General features: G+C 38.6%; 1 protein-coding gene across 1 annotated transcript; it reads right to left on the bottom strand.

The window, feature by feature from the left end:
* Nucleotides 1–185: 185 nt before the first annotated feature.
* LOC143909100 (uncharacterized) lies at nucleotides 186–12,237 on the bottom strand. Its single transcript, XM_077427002.1, has 17 exons — nucleotides 12,202–12,237; nucleotides 12,065–12,157; nucleotides 11,805–11,984; nucleotides 11,630–11,740; nucleotides 10,403–10,573; nucleotides 10,183–10,322; nucleotides 10,004–10,103; nucleotides 9,117–9,288; nucleotides 3,293–3,363; nucleotides 2,699–2,782; nucleotides 2,533–2,624; nucleotides 2,245–2,315; nucleotides 2,053–2,169; nucleotides 1,873–1,981; nucleotides 1,621–1,802; nucleotides 1,205–1,488; nucleotides 186–299 (listed from the first exon to the last, which is right to left on the bottom strand). The coding sequence occupies exons 1-17, from the start codon at nucleotides 12,235–12,237 to the stop codon at nucleotides 186–188; spliced, it is 2,127 nt and encodes a 708-aa protein (XP_077283128.1).
* Nucleotides 12,238–20,113: the final 7,876 nt, after the last annotated feature.

The raw sequence follows: 20,113 nt of genomic DNA, 5'->3' as shown, positions 1-20,113 counted from the left end.
GGAATGTGCCTGTTGAGATTTTGATATACAGCTATTGCATTGATTTCATATTTATTTTATATGGAGAAAAATAATTCTATAGTTGAAATTTCGAATTATACACAATTTTTTATGTTAATGAAACTAGTCCAGTAATATTATTATTATTTATTTTGAATGGTTTTAATACAATTCAGAATCATGATTCAAGCTGGTGGAGAGTTCTCTGTGATCCATTTGGCATAGCTGTATACATTAGTATATACACTAGGCACACCTGCATTGCCACACTTTTCAGAACCAAAAGACACAATGCCAATCTGAAAATCAAATAAAGTTTATGTTAATTATACTTTCATCCCAAAGATAACATCCCAATGAATATGTATGATACAATGCAACCCTTCAGCAGTTTTTAAAAATAATTTTAATGATAAAATTGTCATATTGTGATCGACAATTTTAGCATACCTTCTAAAATATAGTTGAAATGTCGAAAAACGTTTCGACTAACTGTCTACACTCTGCACAAAGTGCCAGAGTAGCAGGTAAACCGAAGCTAAATTGTATCATATAGAATATTCGTTTGAAAATGCCGAGAAAAAAGGTTCCGGAACGCCGTTCCACCGTGTTACATGGGAAAAAGCCCTCTGTATACATATACATATGTGTAGTATGCACTAGTTACATTTGATATGTAGTGTAACTTAGAGATTAGGTGGCTGGCGCTCGTGGACCGATGGCTTACGAGTGCTAATCCCCTGATCTCTCGTTCGCGCCAAAATGTCCTCGATCGTCGATTTCTACATCTTCGTTGCTCTGCTCATCTCCGATTCCACTTGACTGACACCAATGTTGCGTGGACGTGAAGAGGGGGCTTCCAGAACCGGAGAGAAAGACACAGGAGGGTTGTAGAAGGTGTTTATTCGTGTGCTCCCGTCGGAGCTCCAGGTCGGAATGGTCTCCAGGCTGAGAGTGCCCCATATTTATACCCGTTGGGCACAACACACATACATACATACATACACATGTAAACTATTGGTCGATGAGTGGGGCGATCCCATTGGCCGTTGCATATGGCTCAATCATTCGGCGAGGACATTTTGGCGCGAAAAAGAGATCAGGTGATTAGCGCTCGTAAGCCATCGGTCCACGAGCGCCACCCACCTAATCTCTATGTTACAGTAGTTTATGGAAATTTTAATAATGCACATTAATTGGGTACTTGGGTATATTTGCCGTCCACGAGAACAACAAGGGGTGCTCCACCAAAGCCGGCACAAGCATCCTGTCCAGCTTCAGCACCGGCGCACAGTTGTGCCGTGGAAAGGGGTGCAGCCGCTGAATAAATTGCGGCACAATCTCTTAGTGATAATAGTGGAACTGATAACAGTTGGCGCTCCGATCTTGCTACCCTTTGTCCTGGTAAACGTCCCCAACCTGATAGAAGAGCGCGAGTTCCTTCTGCTGGAGGGGACGACTCCGTCACGCACACCGGAAGACTTGTCACTACAATATAATGATTGTTGTATTTTAGCATTTTTTTTAAGTATTGTAAAATGATTCTTACAAAACGTAAAAATCATACAGAAATTAGGATGTACATATACATATACTAAAAGTAAATTTTTTCGAACGTACAGGTGTATTTCATGTCTTCTCGGAGCACCACAAGAGCAATATCATGACGATAAATCTTTTTATCATATCCTGGATGGACGATAACATGACTGATCGGTACAACCTGAACAGAGTTACCGCAGAACATGTCTCCACAGTCGGGGTCAGCTTCTGTGTTCCACTCCCCTATGGAAACCGAGGACCTGGAGCACAGTTCAAATTATTTTTCCACAAGTATAATGAATTTCATTCCAATTAAAAATTGCATCTCACAGTTTGAAACCATCTGCTTTGGCAAGCGCACAATGCGCAGCTGTAAGCACAACTCTCCTGGAAATTATAGATCCACTACACGGATATCTCATTTGACCTGACGCTTGGTCTAAAACATACATATCGTTTCTTATAAAGTTTGCGATGATATTATTAATTTATTTCTCTTTAAATATTTACTTTTAAAGCCGATTCTGACAACCCAAGGATGTGAGCCGATTCCATCATAGTTTCGGGCTTGCACCATGGGTCTGCCACACGATTCAGCTCTTGGCTGGGGATTGGAACCAGTGTCTCCTTCATCTGACTGGACTCCTGGAGGAGATCCTTGTCCCCCTGGATATCTGGGAGATCCTATAGAAGTCATTCCACCAGGGGGACAACAGATGCGAGCTTCTCCGTTGGTCCATCCGCATGTGAGTGCCGTCAACCTACGGAAGTACCTGAACAATGTTGATTTTTAACTGATCAACTGATTAATGGTACTGGTATAATGGAATGGAAATGTATCTGAGTGTCAATGAATTGAAATGTAAATGTCATTGACTGAAATGAAAGAATATATAAATCAATACTGAATGAAGGAATTGAATATAAATGTATGACAGACAGGCTTCAACCAACGAACAAGTTTGTGCTATGAATTTATGAAAATATTACTTGTCTGAGGCTAGGCAAGACTTGTCTAGCAAATCATCCAGGAGAGGACATGAAGTGATTGGCATACATATACTTTGAGGAGCGCAGACATCCTGAAAATTATATTTAGCTTTATTATATTATAGATACATTCTACATACACAATTAAATTTCATATGGGAAATACATAATATAGAACAGTTAGACCCTCGGGGCTGCTTTTTGAGCGGCTATGTCTCCTTTTTAGGGAACTAAGTTGCTTATGTTGAGTCTAAATATAAGAATATTTCAAACATAAAATATTGAGAGTGCGTAGTATGTACATATTTAGATTATTAAATTTTATGAGATGGATTCACTCGCATATGGATGTAGAATATGAGCGTAAAATTGTATTACATCATATTTGCACAAATATAATTACTATAAATAAATGATAATGGAAAAGTCATATTTAAGATTAAGTTAATATAAAGTTTCTAAAAAAATTTGAACAGAAATAATTTGTTGTTTTTATATTGGAATCTCACCATTAGCAGAAACTAACAGTAAAAAACGATTCTTTTTATTGATGTAGACATATAAATTGAATTATATATAATATAATATCATATATAGATTGAAATACGTATTTTTTAATACTTTTTACTTTATCTATGTACATAGTAACAATAGATGAAGTTTTGTGATCATTTCTATACACGATGCATAATAATGCACCAAGGAAATATAAGTATTAATATGAATAAAGTTTTTTAAATGGATGATTAAAAAGGCATACTTCTTCAAAGCCGGCTCTATTCTCCGGTCTAGTTTCTTCTACTTCACTCTCTTCTAATACAATGAGTGCTTCTGAAATAAACATACATTTTGAATTAAATTAATAATGCAAATTAAATAAAATTGTTCTTATAAATTTATCCCGTATTGTTTATTAAAATGTTGTATATATTCTTATGTAACTAAGCATTCTGATTTAAATAAATTTAGTATACATGAACTCATCTGAATCGTTGCCCTGATGATCTAAATGCAATTCGAAACAATTGTAAAGGGCAATGTGACTTTGCGACAATCGACGATGTGAATCAACCCCCTTCCGTTCGTTATTCCCACGTAAAAATATATACAATTAAAAAAATTATAGTTGTTTGCTAATCCGACTGAATTTTCTGGTTGGGTTGGTTTCAACAATGGCGCTACACTTTTGTTCTTTGCCAAAAAAAAAAGAGGATTTGTTTGTTTGAACTTGATTTTTTCTGCCAGAGAGCGTACTGTTTCGAAATGCGCTCTGATTAACATGACAATTGACGTTGATTAGGAAATATGCGAATGCTTGTTACAAACAATTAATTAAAAAACATTAGTTAAATAGAAAAGTAGTACGAGATGTATGGCATGATGAGGATGTAGATACATTTATAAATGAGAAACCTCAATTTTATTTGAATTTAAACAGCAAAAGCTACTATGAGGTATATGTGGTATGGTCAAAATAAACAATATATGTACAATTTAGAAATCTGGTTATTGAAGTGCTTGAAATTTTATTGGAATAAAATAGAGGATGATAGAATACATTTGTATTGAGATATTAGCGAAAAACAGCTTTCAAAAGAAGCAGGTGCTTTAGTATAATTGTATTTTTAATAACTAAATTAAGTTTATATTTCAGTTTTTTTGAATCGTGTAGTTAAATTTATTTAAAACGGACATTAATTAAATAAAATAAATAATAAATCCCTTAAAATAATTTATAACACACCCACTAACCTGAAAAAACTGTATGCCATAAATAATATTCCGTTAGTCACAGACTAACAAACTAACCAGTAGATTCTATGATAGAATCAGTAATAACCATACTAACACATTTGTAAAGAGTCTCGGTGATTACAACAAAATGTCAGGTATAAACACAGATTACCTAAACACAATCTGCTTTAGATTGTTGACTTTGGAGAGTCTTTAGTTGTTATTATGTATAAGATTTATAAAAATTTATTTGAGCATTTATAAGAATCAGTGGCGGACGGTGGGTGTTAATACCGGGTGTGCTGTGTATGCCGTAGGGCGTAGGGTATAAAATTAGCAATTAAAAAAAAATACTCGTTTTGCATTACAAAAATGTTTAATTTATTAGTTATTTATACATAAGTTCAATGCGACGTTTCTGAGACATAAACTTTTCAATCACGTCTGCATAGAATGTGTCTTTCTGTTTTAATTCCACCAATAACTTTTTTTCTATTGAAATTAAGCTAAGGCCACATAATCTATCTTGACCTTGCGTACCTCTATAGCAAGTTTTTATTCTTTTCAGCGCCGAAAAAGAACGTTCTGCTGAAGCTGTACTGCTTGGTATCGTTAATATTAATTCTCCCAGCTTAAACACCTCTTTAAAACCAGATTCGAGGTTATTTTTTGTCATGAATTGTATTAATTCATGAACAGGTTTCTCTGGAAATTCAGAGCTGGAATATAGCACAATGAGTTCGTTTTTCAATCGAATATAATCAAACAGTGATCCATAAAAATCTTTTAATTTATTAATTAAAACATTTGGAAAATTTTCTTTATATTCGTCATATTTATCATTACAAAGAAGGTGGAAATATTCTAATTTGGAAAGTGAAGAATATCTACGTTCGACTTGTGCGATTATGCTATCAACTATTTTGAAATATAATTGACGAAATGAAGTTTTATCTTCTACTTCTGAATAATTTTTTAATCTTTGTGGCCTACGATCATGATCATCATTTTTTTCATTTAAATAATTATTCCATAACATTTCAAAATTATTATCCCTTTCGTATTTCAGTTGCTGCAAAACATCATTAATTTTTTTACAACAATATAAAACGTCCGAAGATTTAGATTGAAGAATGTTATACAAAACATCAGTTATTCCAAACAGTTTTGAAAAAATTTGAAGAAGTTTAATTGTTTGAAAATCCTCTAAAAAGCCTAAAAACCCTCGTGCTTTTATAACAGTATCTGTGTCCCATAATTCACAATTTTCTATAACATGTCGAAAAAAATCTGTAAATTGACTTCTGTATTGTTGTACTGTGCTACTTAAACGAGATGTAAAATTCCACCTTGTGGGTGCTACAGAGGGAAGTCTTTTTGTCACAAATTCCTGTAAAGCGAATACTCTTTTGGAAGATTTTGAAAAGTATGTAGACAATCCATTTAAAGTTTGAAAAAATGATTTACTTTCTTTAATATCAGAAAGACCTTGCTGCAATACTAAATTCAATACATGAGCATAACAGTGTGTAAAAAGAGCAAAAGGATAAGCATTGAGGACTTTGGATTGCAAACCATTTACGTGTCCACTCATTACACTTGCTCCATCATAAGTCTGTCCAACCAATTTGTCTTGAATTTTAAATTCTTCAACTATGTTCACCACGTGACGGAATAGACCATTAGATGTTTTATCAGCACTAACGTCTGTAAAACTAATAAACCGTTCATGTACATTGCCTTTACATACAAAACGTAAAACTGTTGAGAGCTGTGATTTTGTCATTATATCTGAAGTTTCATCGAGAATAATAGCAACAAAACTTGCTGACTCTACTTCATTTTTTATATGAACTTTAATAACATGAGCGATTGCTTCGATTATGTCATTTTGTATACTTGGAGAAGTACCACGAAAGGTAGTAGCAGTATTTAAATGAGTATCTAAAACAGAATCATATTCTCGAAGAGCATTTAGATATTCAATGTAATTGCCTTTGTTTACGGAATTACATGACTCGTCGTGACCTCGCAGGGACAGTTCTTGTTTTCCTAGATAGATTATTGCGTTAATAATTCGTTTTAAAACATCTCTATTTTTAATTACTTGTTCATTATTTTTTTATTTTTTTATTTTATTTTATTTTATTTTATTTTACGGTCAAGAAAAAATTGACCATTTTACATGTTGGAAATAGAGAAAGAAAAAGAAAAAAAAATTAAAATGAAATATAAAAGAAAAATACACATACATTCATATACTACAAAATAAATTACATTATATTAAAAAAATATTTAAATAAAATAGATTTCATGTTATATTTACTAACAATGAATAAATCGACCATGGATAATTCGTTTCCAACTCTGTGCAGTCTCAACATAGCTGAGTTCAATGAGTAATTAGTGGTAAATCTGGGCATATCAAAAAGATGGTTACATCTAATTGATCTACCCGGCACATGGAAGCACACTAAACTCACCAAGTCAGAGCATTTAATAGTGCCATTAAGAAGACCACACAGAACTGAAATATCGTTAATTTTCCTTCTGTCATATAATTTTAGCAAATTAAGTTTCCTATAAATAATAACGTTACTGACATAGTGATTATGACTTTTAAAAAATTTAAATTTGATGAATCTAGTGAACTTTATTTGCACTGACTCTATTATGTTAATTTGTTTCATTAAATAAGGAGACCAAATGGTAGAATTGTACTCTAATTGGTTTCTAACCAGAGTGGTGTATAAAATTTTAATCGTATTTACATTTTTGAAGTGAGTACTATTTCTTATTAAGAAACCAAGTGTTTTGATGGCATTTTTTGTGATAAAATTTATATGAGAATTAAAAGTTAATTTGTCGTCAAAAATAACTCCTAGATCTATAATTAGCGATGATGATGGTAATGATTCATTATTTATATGATAATTATAAATAATTTTGTTATTTGACCTACTGAACCTGACAACAGAACACTTCTTAATGTTTAAATATAATTTATTAAAAGAACACCAATCGTTTAATGAGTTTAAATTAGTTTGTAAAGTAGCACAATCGTTAGTGTCTTTTATACATTTAAATATTTTTAAATCGTCTGCAAATAAGAGCACTTTAACATCATTAAATATATTTATAATATCATTTATAAAAATATTGAATAGGACTGGTCCCATGTGAGATCCTTGGGGAACGCCATTATGTCGACTTATTTCGGCTTTACGTTGACTGTCAATTAATACGTCGATTCGTTGTTTGCCAAACATTTGTATGGAAAGAAATGATTGAACGTGTGCCTGCGATCCTTCGTGTTTCTTCAGTGCTGCTGTCAAATGGTTGAGATCAGCAAATCCTTCTTTGTTCCACACATTAATATCTTTGGAGAACAATAAACATGGCCAGCAGAAAAGTTTGGATCGAATTTCACAGCCTGTAATCCATTCGAATTTTTTATAATTTGAAACGCAAAAATGTCTAGTGTAAACTTTTGTTTTTTCTTTATGCAAACTGGATAAATTTGGAAGAGACGGACACGGTTTCCCATCTTTAATTATTTTTAATTTTATCTCAAAACTTCTATTTGAAAACGGAATAGTTAAAATGTCTTGAACACTGTTAGCCATTATTAGTTATTAGAGGTATGACTGAGATATGACCATAAAAATACGAATGTGCGAAAAAGTACGAGACCACGTGTCGCATCGCATTCGGTCAATTGCCGAGTGGTGCGGTGCGGTGCGGTGCGGTGCGGTGCGGTGCGGTGCGGTGCGGTGCGGTGCGGTGCGGTGCGGTGCGGTGCGGTGCGGTGCGGTGCGGTGCGGTGCGGTGCGGTGCGGTGCGGTGCGGTGCGGTGCGGTGCGGTGCGGTGCGGTGCGGTGCGGTGCGGTGCGGTGCGGTGCGGTGCGGTGCGGTGCGGTGCGGTGCGGTGCGGTGCGGTGCGGTGCGGTGCGCGGTGCTCTGAAGTCGTAGCACACCGTACGTCTTAATATCGCGAACAAACCTATACAAGCGAATATCCGCCTGCACACTCCAACCAAACCCACCAATTTGCTGCACGGCATAGGTATTCTCTCGTCGCGGCGCACAAACTACATACACACAACACGCTGCAGACTGCACACCACACCATACACCACACCATACATTTAGCGCACGCGGTAAATACACCATACACATCAATGCCTGTTTATACAACAACACATTATTTTGTATTAAAATACTACTTTATGTGGTCTTTGGTTTTCACGGGTGTGCGCCGCACACCTAGCACACACCCAATATACGCCACTGATAAGAATTGGTTTTTGAGCTCTTTTTCCTATTATGCTGTACATTAAGATTATAATAGTTTAATTACTAACACAAATAAAACAAAATTGTAAAATCGAAAATGATCAGTAGATCAGTAGCTATTAAAATAGATATAAGATGAGTTGTGAACATAATTTAGTAATAGCATTTAAAAACCAAAATCAAAAATAAAATAAATAGTGAACTCACCCTTTTGACTTGATGTTCTGTTTATAGAATGGCAGCATTTTGGTAATATTAGCAATAAAGAGAAGGCGATCAGTTGCATGTTAAACTTTCACAAATTCACAGGCTTTAATAATGTTGGAGAATTTATTTTGAAAATGTTATATATATTTAAAATTATTATTTATTTTATGCTTCATTATATAGCATTTTAAATAAGAAATAAATTCACTTGTATGTATATTCAATTAATAAGAAATTATTCAGAATACTTCAAGAGCAATTTTATTCTTTTCATTTCAGGAAATATACAGGTAGAAAGAAATGAGAAAATTATGAATAGTATTGCGTGCAGGAAAAGCTCGGAAAACCGGATGTAGCGTGAGTCGATCGCTTGCCTGTCAACGAATGCCTATAAATTTGCACATTTTCCGTCGTGACTACATCCGGAGAGCCGGATAATCGTTCTCCATTGTCACCATTCTCATTGTCAAATCCACCATAATGACCGAACACAATAATTGTTGATGCACAATACCTAAACTACATATAAAATAAAAACATTGGACTAGTTCATATCATTTTTTTAATATAAAAAAAATTGATACAATTGTGCAATTCGATGATCAATAAATGATAAATTTTCAGGTGTGATTTATCTTAAATACATAGCAACCTAGTAATAAATTGGTATAAAATTATTAGGTATTGACGGTAGTTAATCGGATAAGTCTTTATTTAAATGTTGACCGCTCAAAATATATCAATGATTTCTGACAACCCTGATTTGATAATCACGCGCACACATGTAGGTCTATTTATATTGATAATATCCATTGGAATAACTGGGAAAAATTACACGTGACGTAATCATGCATCTATTGTTATCATTGTGTATAATTTGTATGTAAATATACATATGTATGCCTATTGTAATGATGCATTTTATATTTCGTATTTATAGTGCAGTCATTACTGTCGGATCATATTAGAATATTATTCAAATTTGGAAATGTGTACCGAGAATATGTCATTTAACGGATCGTTGACGAGACCTTCAATATTGAAATTCAAAATCAGAGGTCACAGCAATTACATATGTGTATTGGAAATTCAAAGTTTTAATGCAAACAATCGCATATTAACAAATAATTTAATTAAAATAAATATTTTTAATATCAATGAGATCATATTTTAATCTATCTAGTATACAATATAATACATTAAAATAAGAATTTACATATCTTTAGACACAAACTGGGAAAAGGTTTGATGCACAAGACAAGTTTCTTGGTATAGGAGTCATATATGCTGAGCATTGGGGTACAAAAGCTTTCTTAGTCTCCGATAAGAAATTTCTGGAAAAGATTCAAATTATTATTGATATAACGTGCACGCCAGATTTTGAGCATTTAATCAAAGTGATAAAATTCATACCTTGGAAATACATATTGAGGTTTTGGCACATATTTATCATGCTTTTGAATATTATATCGTTCATCGCCCCAAAATGAGTGCTTAATATCGACAGTCAAAGGCATCCAAGCATTTCGTTTGTAGGAATCAAATCCAACAATCTATGTAATTAGCATATCATATTAATTCACTATTACACTTAATACACACATACATAGTTACGAATATTATAAAATGCCACCTTAGGATAAGTATTTTTAGACCAGAAAGTAACATCATTAGAAGATGATGCGTCACAAGGAAAATTTATATGTGTACACTTCATTGTACTACGATATGGGTCATCGGTGGCACATGTATAATTATTGGCTTGATGATGTGTTTCTCTTTGATCAGAATATCTTCCCACATGCTGAAATTTAACAATATTTTAAGTTGTTCCATATATTTATGTATTAAATCAGTTTCAGGTGTGTATATTATGTATTCCTTATTTGAGAATGTGTCTAACCCTAAGCGTTCATGTCATTTTGTCGTGACCAAGGATGATTTCAAGCGATTTCCAAAGGAAAATTGCCCGTATTTAAATACAAACTGCAATTTGTATTATGTTTGATATTAAATCTGATACTGTTTTATTATGATTAAGCTTGCAATATTTCCAAAAAAATCAATTATTTGAGTATAGATCTTTCTAAGCTGCGATGTACATATGTAAATTTCAGATAATGAAAAGTCTCTATATGCGTAGTTTTAGGAAGAAGTATTTAGCAAAATAAATTCAGACTTTGTCGTTGATTTCATATCGAAGAGAAGCAATTCGAAAGCCGAAATACATTAGAATTATGTACATATGTATGTAAATATAAACATAGATTTTATTTTATTGCCTTTGGTTAACATCAACATATAATTTATTTATTTTTCTTCTAATTTATACCAGCAAGGTCTAACAGGTAATCCCAATGCGCCTTCCTTGCCCGAAACATTGTACGTTGATACAAGTATACAAAGTATTCACAGAGACATCTATGGTCAGTAAATACATATCAATTAACATCCACAGAGACATTTATGGTCAAATTTGCAGCATTTTATACAATTCAGCGAAATTCCAGATTGTTGAAAACTCGAAATTTGCGACGAAATGGGTTGGGTTGCCAATTTGTTGGAACCGTTTCAATGAAAATCAGATAAATTGGCAAACTCTGATAGGAAACGATCGACCTGGAGTCACAAATTCAAGATCTGGCAAACAGAAACCAGTGGGATCGAACCCGTGATCACTTTTGTTCAAAAGCATTATATGCTAACCACTAGTGTATTCTGTTGGATTAAAGCTTTCGATTGGGATAAACTTTATTAATTCGAAATGCAATGGGTTAATGAACTATTTTTTTTTATTTCGAGGTCAATTGTTGATGTCTGAAGTGCTTAAATATGACATATTTCAAGTTACGTTTCATACCTCGACTGCAGAACGAGCTAATCGACGAGGTTGTACTCCAATTCGATGGTTATAATTGCTTTTAGTTTCTGAAACTGGCTGTCTTCTAGCTCCATGAGAGTGCGACTCCATCTATAGCAATGCATTTTACTGACAATATATAAAAAATTGAATTGAACGTCAGTTACACACTTACAGATTCGTCAACGTGTGCCATATAATGCACACCAGAGCTGCTAGGATGCAGTTGATAGAAACTGGAAAACGGTCTGGAACGAGGCAGCTTAGCATGTACAGCTGATGATGTTCGATACGTCTGACTGGTCACAGTATGCTCTGTACCCATAAGAGACCTCGGGGCAGTCACGTTTGGCTTCTACGTGGATTGTACATGTATAATATTACACCAAACAGGTAATCTCCGGTGTGATTGATGTGTTTGTAATAGCTACTCACTCGTATACATGGTCGACGGTGGGCCACGGTGTATCTGTGGGCTACACGGTAAGAGGTGGAGCTGTCCAACATCTTCCATTCGGTTTGATTCACCTCGAAAAGTGTTATTCAAGTAAGTGATCGTTATGGTAACCCACTCTAAACACAGGGTTTCCAAGTGGTTCCTTATTCATACTAAAAAAAATGTGCAAACAGTTCTGAGCAGTTTTTTTGAATTAATTTGTTTGGTCGAATGTGTCCGATTTTTTGAATAACATACATATGACATGATATGTCCATATTTCACAAGGAAGGAAACATTTGTGTCAGCTTTGATTTACATAGATAGGTATTGATTGTACATATGTATTTACATAAATGTGTATGTATGCATATGGGTACGTATGGTAGAAGTAACTGGGGCAGCTGATCATTATTGAATGTAATATTGTCCTAGTTTGTAATGGATTAGTTAAATATTACAACACATATATGTAGATACAAGGTATAATTAAAAAAGATCATTAAATTTGCTGCGGATTCCAACAAATAAACATTTATATTAAGGTATAAAATATAGTCATAGGATTGGTAACTGGTTTGATTTTGATTTTTAAATGCTTTTTATTATTACGAAATTATGTTCACAATACATCTTATATCTATTTTAATAGCTACTGATCTACTGATCATTTTCTATTTTACAATTTTTAAGTCATCGACTTTAGAAACTCTTTAATTAATATTATGTATTAGATGTATTATGAACATTTATAAGGAATGTAAATAGGTTTTTGAGCTCTTTTTCCTATTATGCGGTAGATTAACATTAGAATAATATAATTCTATGATTACTAACCAAATTAAATTAAATTGTAAAATAGAAAATCATCAGTAGATCAGTAGCTATTAAAATAGATATAAGATGTATTGTGAACATAATTTCGTAATAATAAAAAGCATTTAAAAATCAAAATCAAAAAATCTAATTTTACAATTTGATTTAATTTGGTTAGTAATCATTAAAGCCCGGACCCAGAAGGTGCCGCGTATTGTTCAAATGTTGTAAATGCATTGTTAAAGGTTTGCCGAACCTTTTTTACAAAGGATTTACAACAATGGAACAATAAGCGGCACCTTGGCTATCCTACCTCTAGTAATCATAGTATTATATAATTCTAATGTTAATGGCAGCATAATAAGAAAAATAGCTCAAAAACCTATTTAAAATCCTTATAAATGCTCATAATACATCTAATACATAATATTAATTAAAGACTCTCTAAAGACGATGACCTAAAGCAGATTGTGTTTAGGTAATCTGTGTTTATATTTTTACTAGTGTTGGACCCGTTGATTTCAACGGGTGGTTTCGAAAAGGAATTGAAACTCGAATAAAAATAAAGTTAAAGATATTGAATCGACTGGTTTCGGAAAGAAATTGATGCACGAATTACGAATGACAAATTACGAAGTGATTACGAATTACGTTTTGTGCATCGCCGACGCCTCCGGCACCGCGGGGCCTTCGCCCCCGGCGCTTCCATCGCTCCGGGGCCCCTAACGCCCCCGATGCCTTCGGCACCCCGGGGCCTGAAAAAACTGAAAAAATGGAAAAAATGAAAAAACTAAAAAAATGGAAAAAATGAAAAAACTAAAAAAATGAAAAAAATGAAAAAACTGAAAAAAATGAAAAAACTGAAAAAATGAAAAAAAACGAAAAAACTGAAAAAATGAAAAAAATGAAAAAACTGAAAAAATAAAAAAACTGAATAAAATGAAAAAAATGAAAAAAATGAAAAAACTGAAAAAATGAAAAAAATGAAAAAACTGAAAAACTGAAAAAAATGAAAAAACTGAAAAAATGAAAAAAATGAAAAAACTGAAAAAATGAAAAATATGAAAAAAATGAAAAATATGAAAAAAAAAAATTTTTGTTCCCCATACTGGTTGACGGTTGATCGTCCGTCACATATATACAAATATACAAATATATATATTTAGCGACAGTCCGTTTTTATATATAGTACTAGTGTTGGACCCGTTGATTTCAACGGGTGGTTTCGAAAAGGAATTGAAACTCGAATAAAAATAAAGTTAAAGATATTGAATCGACTGGTTTCGGAAAGAAATAGATGCACGAATTACGAAGTGATTACGAATTACGAACTACGTTTTGTGCATCGCCGACCTCCTGACGCCTTTGCCCCCGATGCCTCCGTCGCTCCGGGGCCTTCGGCCCCAGCGCCGCCGACGCCTCCGGCGCCCCCAGCCCCCCCGATGCCTTCGGCACCCCGGGGGCTTCGCCCCCAGCGTCCCCGATGCCTTCGGCACCCCGGGGGCTTCGCCCCCAGCGCCGCCGACGCCTCCGGCGCCCCCAGACCCCCGATGCCTTCGGCACCCCGGGGGCTTCGCCCCCAGCGTCCCCGATGCCTTCGGCACCCCGGGGGCTTCGCCCCCAGCGCCGCCGACGCCTCCGGCGCCCCCAGACCCCCGATGCCTTCGGCACCCCGGGGGCTTCGCCCCCAGCGTCCCCGATGCCTTCGGCACCCCGGGGGCTTCGCCCCCAGCGCCGCCGACGCCTCCGGCGCCCCCAGCCCCCCCGATGCCTTCGGCACCCCGGGGGCTTCGCCCCCAGCGTCCCCGATGCCTTCGGCACCCCGGGGGCTTCGCCCCCAGCGCCGCCGACGCCTCCGGCGCCCCCAGCCCCCCCGATGCCTTCGGCACCCCGGGGGCTTCGCCCCCAGCGTCCCCGATGCCTTCGGCACCCCGGGGGCTTCGCCCCCAGCGCCGCCGACGCCTCCGGCGCCCCCAGCCCCCCCGATGCCTTCGGCACCCCGGGGGCTTCGCCCCCAGCGTCCCCGATGCCTTCGGCATCCCGGGGGCTTCGCCCCCAGCGCCGCCGACGCCTCCGGCGCCCCCAGCGCCCCGATGCCTTCGGCACCCCGGGGGCTTCGCCCCCAGCGTCCCCGATGCCTTCGGCATCCCGGGGGCTTCGCCCCCAGCGCCGCCGACGCCTCCGGCGCCCCCAGCGCCCCGATGCCTTCGGCACCCCGGGGGCTTCGCCTCCAGCGCCGCTGACGCCTTCGGCGCCGCCAGTGCCCCCGACAATGAAAAAAATGAAAAAACTGAAAAAATGAAAAAACTGAAAAAATGAAAAAAATGAAAAAACTGAAAAAATGAAAAAAATGAAAAAACTGAAAAAATGAAAAAAATGAAAAAACTGAAAAAATGAAAAAAATGAAAAAAATGAAAAAACTGAAAAAATGAAAAAAATGAAAAAACTGAAAAAATGAAAAAAATGAAAAAAATGAAAAAACTGAAAAAATGAAAAAAATGAAAAAACTGAAAAAATGAAAAAAATGAAAAAAATGAAAAAACTGAAAAAATGAAAAAAATGAAAAAACTGAAAAAATGAAAAAAATGAAAAAACTGAAAAAATGAAAAAAATTAAAAAACTGAAAAATATGAAAAAAAAAAAAAATTTGTTCCCCATACTGGTTGATGGTTGATCGTCCGTCACATACAAATATACAAATATACAAATATACAAATATACAAATACTAGTGTTGGACCCGTTGATTTCAACGGGTGGTTTCGAAAAGGAATTGAAACTCGAATAAAAATAAAGTTAAAGATATTGAATCGACTGGTTTCGGAAAGAAATTGATGCACGAATTACGAAGTGATTACGAATTACGAACTACGTTTTGTGCATCGCCGACCTCCTGACGCCTTTGCCCCCGATGCCTCCGTCGCTCCGGGGCCTTCGGCCCCAGCGCCGCCGGCGCCTCCGGCGCCCCCGACGCCTTCGGCACCCCGGGGGCTTCGCCCCCAGCGCCGCCGACGCCTCCGGCGCCCCCAGCACCCCCGATGCCTTCGGCACCCCGGGGGCTTCGCCCCCAGCGCCGCCGACGCCTCCGGCGCCCCCAGCCCCCCCGATGCCTTCGGCACCCCGGGGGCTTCGCCCCCAGCGTCCCCGATGCCTTCGGCACCCCGGGGGCTTCGCCCCCAGCGCCCCCGATGCCTTCGGCATCCCGGGGGCTTCGCCCCCAGCGCCCCGATGCCTTCGGCACCCCGGGGGCTTCGCCCCCAGCGCCGCCGACGCCTCCGGCGCCCCCAGCGCCCCCGATGCCTTCGGCACCCCGGGGGCTTCGCCCCCAGCGCCGCCGACGCCTCCGGCGCCCCCAGCACCCCGGATGCCTTCGGCACCCTGGGGGCTTCGCCCCCAGCGCCCCCGATGCCTTCGGCATCCCGAGGGCTTCGCCCCCAGCGCCCCGATGCAAAAATGAAAAAAATGAAAAAACTGAAAAAATGAAAAAAATGAAAAAACTGAAAAAATGAAAAAAATGAAAAAACTGAAAAAATGAAAAAAATGAAAAAACTGAAAAAATGAAAAAACTGAAAAAATGAAAAAAATGAAAAAAATGAAAAAATGAAAAAAATGAAAACTGAAAAAATGAAAAAACTGAAAAAATGAAAAAAATGAAAAAAATGAAAAAACTGAAAAAATAAAAAAAATGAAAAAACTGAAAAAATGAAAAAACTGAAAAAATGAAAAAAATGAAAAAAATGAAAAAAATGAAAAAACTGAAAAACTGAAAAAAATGAAAAAACTGAAAAAATGAAAAAAATGAAAAAACTGAAAAAATGAAAAAAATGAAAAATATGAAAAAAATGAAAAATATGAAAAAAAAAAATTTTGTTCCCCATACTGGTTGATGGTTGATCGTCCGTCACATACAAATATACAAATATACAAATATACAAATATACAAATACTAGTGTTGGACCCGTTGATTTCAACGGGTGGTTTCGAAAAGGAATTGAAACTCGAATAAAAATAAAGTTAAAGATATTGAATCGACTGGTTTCGGAAAGAAATTGATGCACGAATTACGAAGTGATTACGAATTACGAACTACGTTTTGTGCATCGCCGACCTCCTGACGCCTTTGCCCCCGATGCCTCCGTCGCTCCGGGGCCTTCGGCCCCAGCGCCGCCGGCGCCTCCGGCGCCCCCGACGCCTTCGGCACCCCGGGGGCTTCGCCCCCAGCGCCGCCGACGCCTCCGGCGCCCCCAGCACCCCCGATGCCTTCGGCACCCCGGGGGCTTCGCCCCCAGCGCCGCCGACGCCTCCGGCGCCCCCAGCCCCCCCGATGCCTTCGGCACCCCGGGGGCTTCGCCCCCAGCGTCCCCGATGCCTTCGGCACCCCGGGGGCTTCGCCCCCAGCGCCCCCGATGCCTTCGGCATCCCGGGGGCTTCGCCCCCAGCGCCCCGATGCCTTCGGCACCCCGGGGGCTTCGCCCCCAGCGCCGCCGACGCCTCCGGCGCCCCCAGCGCCCCCGATGCCTTCGGCACCCCGGGGGCTTCGCCCCCAGCGCCGCCGACGCCTCCGGCGCCCCCAGCACCCCGGATGCCTTCGGCACCCTGGGGGCTTCGCCCCCAGCGCCCCCGATGCCTTCGGCATCCCGAGGGCTTCGCCCCCAGCGCCCCGATGCAAAAATGAAAAAAATGAAAAAACTGAAAAAATGAAAAAAATGAAAAAACTGAAAAAATGAAAAAAATTAAAAAACTGAAAAATATGAAAAAAAAAAAAAATTTGTTCCCCATACTGGTTGATGGTTGATCGTCCGTCACATACAAATATACAAATATACAAATATACAAATATACAAATACTAGTGTTGGACCCGTTGATTTCAACGGGTGGTTTCGAAAAGGAATTGAAACTCGAATAAAAATAAAGTTAAAGATATTGAATCGACTGGTTTCGGAAAGAAATTGATGCACGAATTACGAAGTGATTACGAATTACGAACTACGTTTTGTGCATCGCCGACCTCCTGACGCCTTTGCCCCCGATGCCTCCGTCGCTCCGGGGCCTTCGGCCCCAGCGCCGCCGGCGCCTCCGGCGCCCCCGACGCCTTCGGCACCCCGGGGGCTTCGCCCCCAGCGCCGCCGACGCCTCCGGCGCCCCCAGCACCCCCGATGCCTTCGGCACCCCGGGGGCTTCGCCCCCAGCGCCGCCGACGCCTCCGGCGCCCCCAGCCCCCCCGATGCCTTCGGCACCCCGGGGGCTTCGCCCCCAGCGTCCCCGATGCCTTCGGCACCCCGGGGGCTTCGCCCCCAGCGCCCCCGATGCCTTCGGCATCCCGGGGGCTTCGCCCCCAGCGCCCCGATGCCTTCGGCACCCCGGGGGCTTCGCCCCCAGCGCCGCCGACGCCTCCGGCGCCCCCAGCGCCCCCGATGCCTTCGGCACCCCGGGGGCTTCGCCCCCAGCGCCGCCGACGCCTCCGGCGCCCCCAGCACCCCGGATGCCTTCGGCACCCTGGGGGCTTCGCCCCCAGCGCCCCCGATGCCTTCGGCATCCCGAGGGCTTCGCCCCCAGCGCCCCGATGCAAAAATGAAAAAAATGAAAAAACTGAAAAAATGAAAAAAATGAAAAAACTGAAAAAATGAAAAAAATGAAAAAACTGAAAAAATGAAAAAAATGAAAAAACTGAAAAAATGAAAAAACTGAAAAAATGAAAAAAATGAAAAAAATGAAAAAATGAAAAAAATGAAAAAACTGAAAAAATGAAAAAACTGAAAAAATGAAAAAAATGAAAAAAATGAAAAAACTGAAAAAATAAAAAAAATGAAAAAACTGAAAAAATGAAAAAACTGAAAAAATGAAAAAAATGAAAAAAATGAAAAAAATGAAAAAACTGAAAAACTGAAAAAAATGAAAAAACTGAAAAAATGAAAAAAATGAAAAAACTGAAAAAATGAAAAAAATGAAAAATATGAAAAAAATGAAAAATATGAAAAAAAAAAATTTTGTTCCCCATACTGGTTGATGGTTGATCGTCCGTCACATACAAATATACAAATATATTTAGCGACAGTCCGTTTTTATATATATTATATTTAGCGACAGTCCGTTTTTATATATAGTATTCCCCCTCAAACCCCCCCCCCAGTTCGAAAATTAATTAATCATTTTGAAAATTATTTTCCATTCTCCTAGGAGTACACGTAAAGGAAAGAGATGGATACGATAACGAGAAAAATACTACGTGTAGAATTTTTAACATTCGAATATTATTTACATATTTTTTAACAGTATTTTAACATTCGAAATTCGTTGTGAATGTATCCGGATCGCAGAATAGTAGAAGAGATAAATAACCGATTTGAGCTCACGACATGCGTGCGAAGAGAATATCCGAGTTATTTATCTCTTCTACTATTCTGCGATCCGGATACATTCACAACGAATTTCGAATGTTGAATGCGTAGTTTAAATACTACACGTAGTATTTTTCTCGCTATCGTATCCATCTCTTTCCTTTACGTGTACTCCTAGGACAGTGGTTCTTAAACTTGCTGGAGGTACTGAACCCAACATATGCGCATTCACCGAACCCTTCTTAATTGGAATCCTTCTTAATTGGCACCCGAATCATATGATTCGGGTGTGTGTCTTGACTTCCGCCGAACCCCTGAGACTAATTTACCGAACCCCTGGGGTTCGATCGAACCCAGGTTAAGAAACACTGTCCTAGGAGAATGGAAAATATTTTTCGAATTAATTAATTAATTTTCGAACTGGGGGGGGGGGGGGGTATTGGGGTATGAGGGGGGATTCGTTGACTCCACCGATGATAACGCCCCTGACCACGCCTTTTTCAGGCATTTAACATTCACTAAGAACTAATTCGGGCTCGTCAGGTAGACCCCTAATTAATATCTGTATACCTACAGTGAATGCATATATAAAGGTCTACTCATTACCACAGCACAGACCGGCAACTGGACAAACAGCAGTAGGAAAAGTATTCTTTGGCACATTCTACGGGTTTGGTGCAAACGATCGAAAAGCGCCAGACAGATTGAACCTCAGATTAACTGGATGGCTGCTTTAAACGCAATTCTCGACTTCACGAATGAAAAATTGCACATCAGATGACGAGTAACCTTTCGATGAGCACAGATGCAATTATTAAAATGGTAATTATTAAAATTGAGTTGGATCTTTCTGGCGAGTTTTTAATAATTTAATAAGGAAAAATTCGGAACTTAA

The sequence above is a fragment of the Arctopsyche grandis genome, chromosome 3 (genome assembly GCF_051622035.1).
Source record: "Arctopsyche grandis isolate Sample6627 chromosome 3, ASM5162203v2, whole genome shotgun sequence".
In the NCBI taxonomy this organism is placed as follows: Eukaryota; Metazoa; Arthropoda; class Insecta; order Trichoptera; family Hydropsychidae; genus Arctopsyche; species Arctopsyche grandis.
The sequence above is the reverse complement of the archived record's forward strand: the minus strand, read 5'-3'. Positions and strand labels throughout refer to the sequence as shown.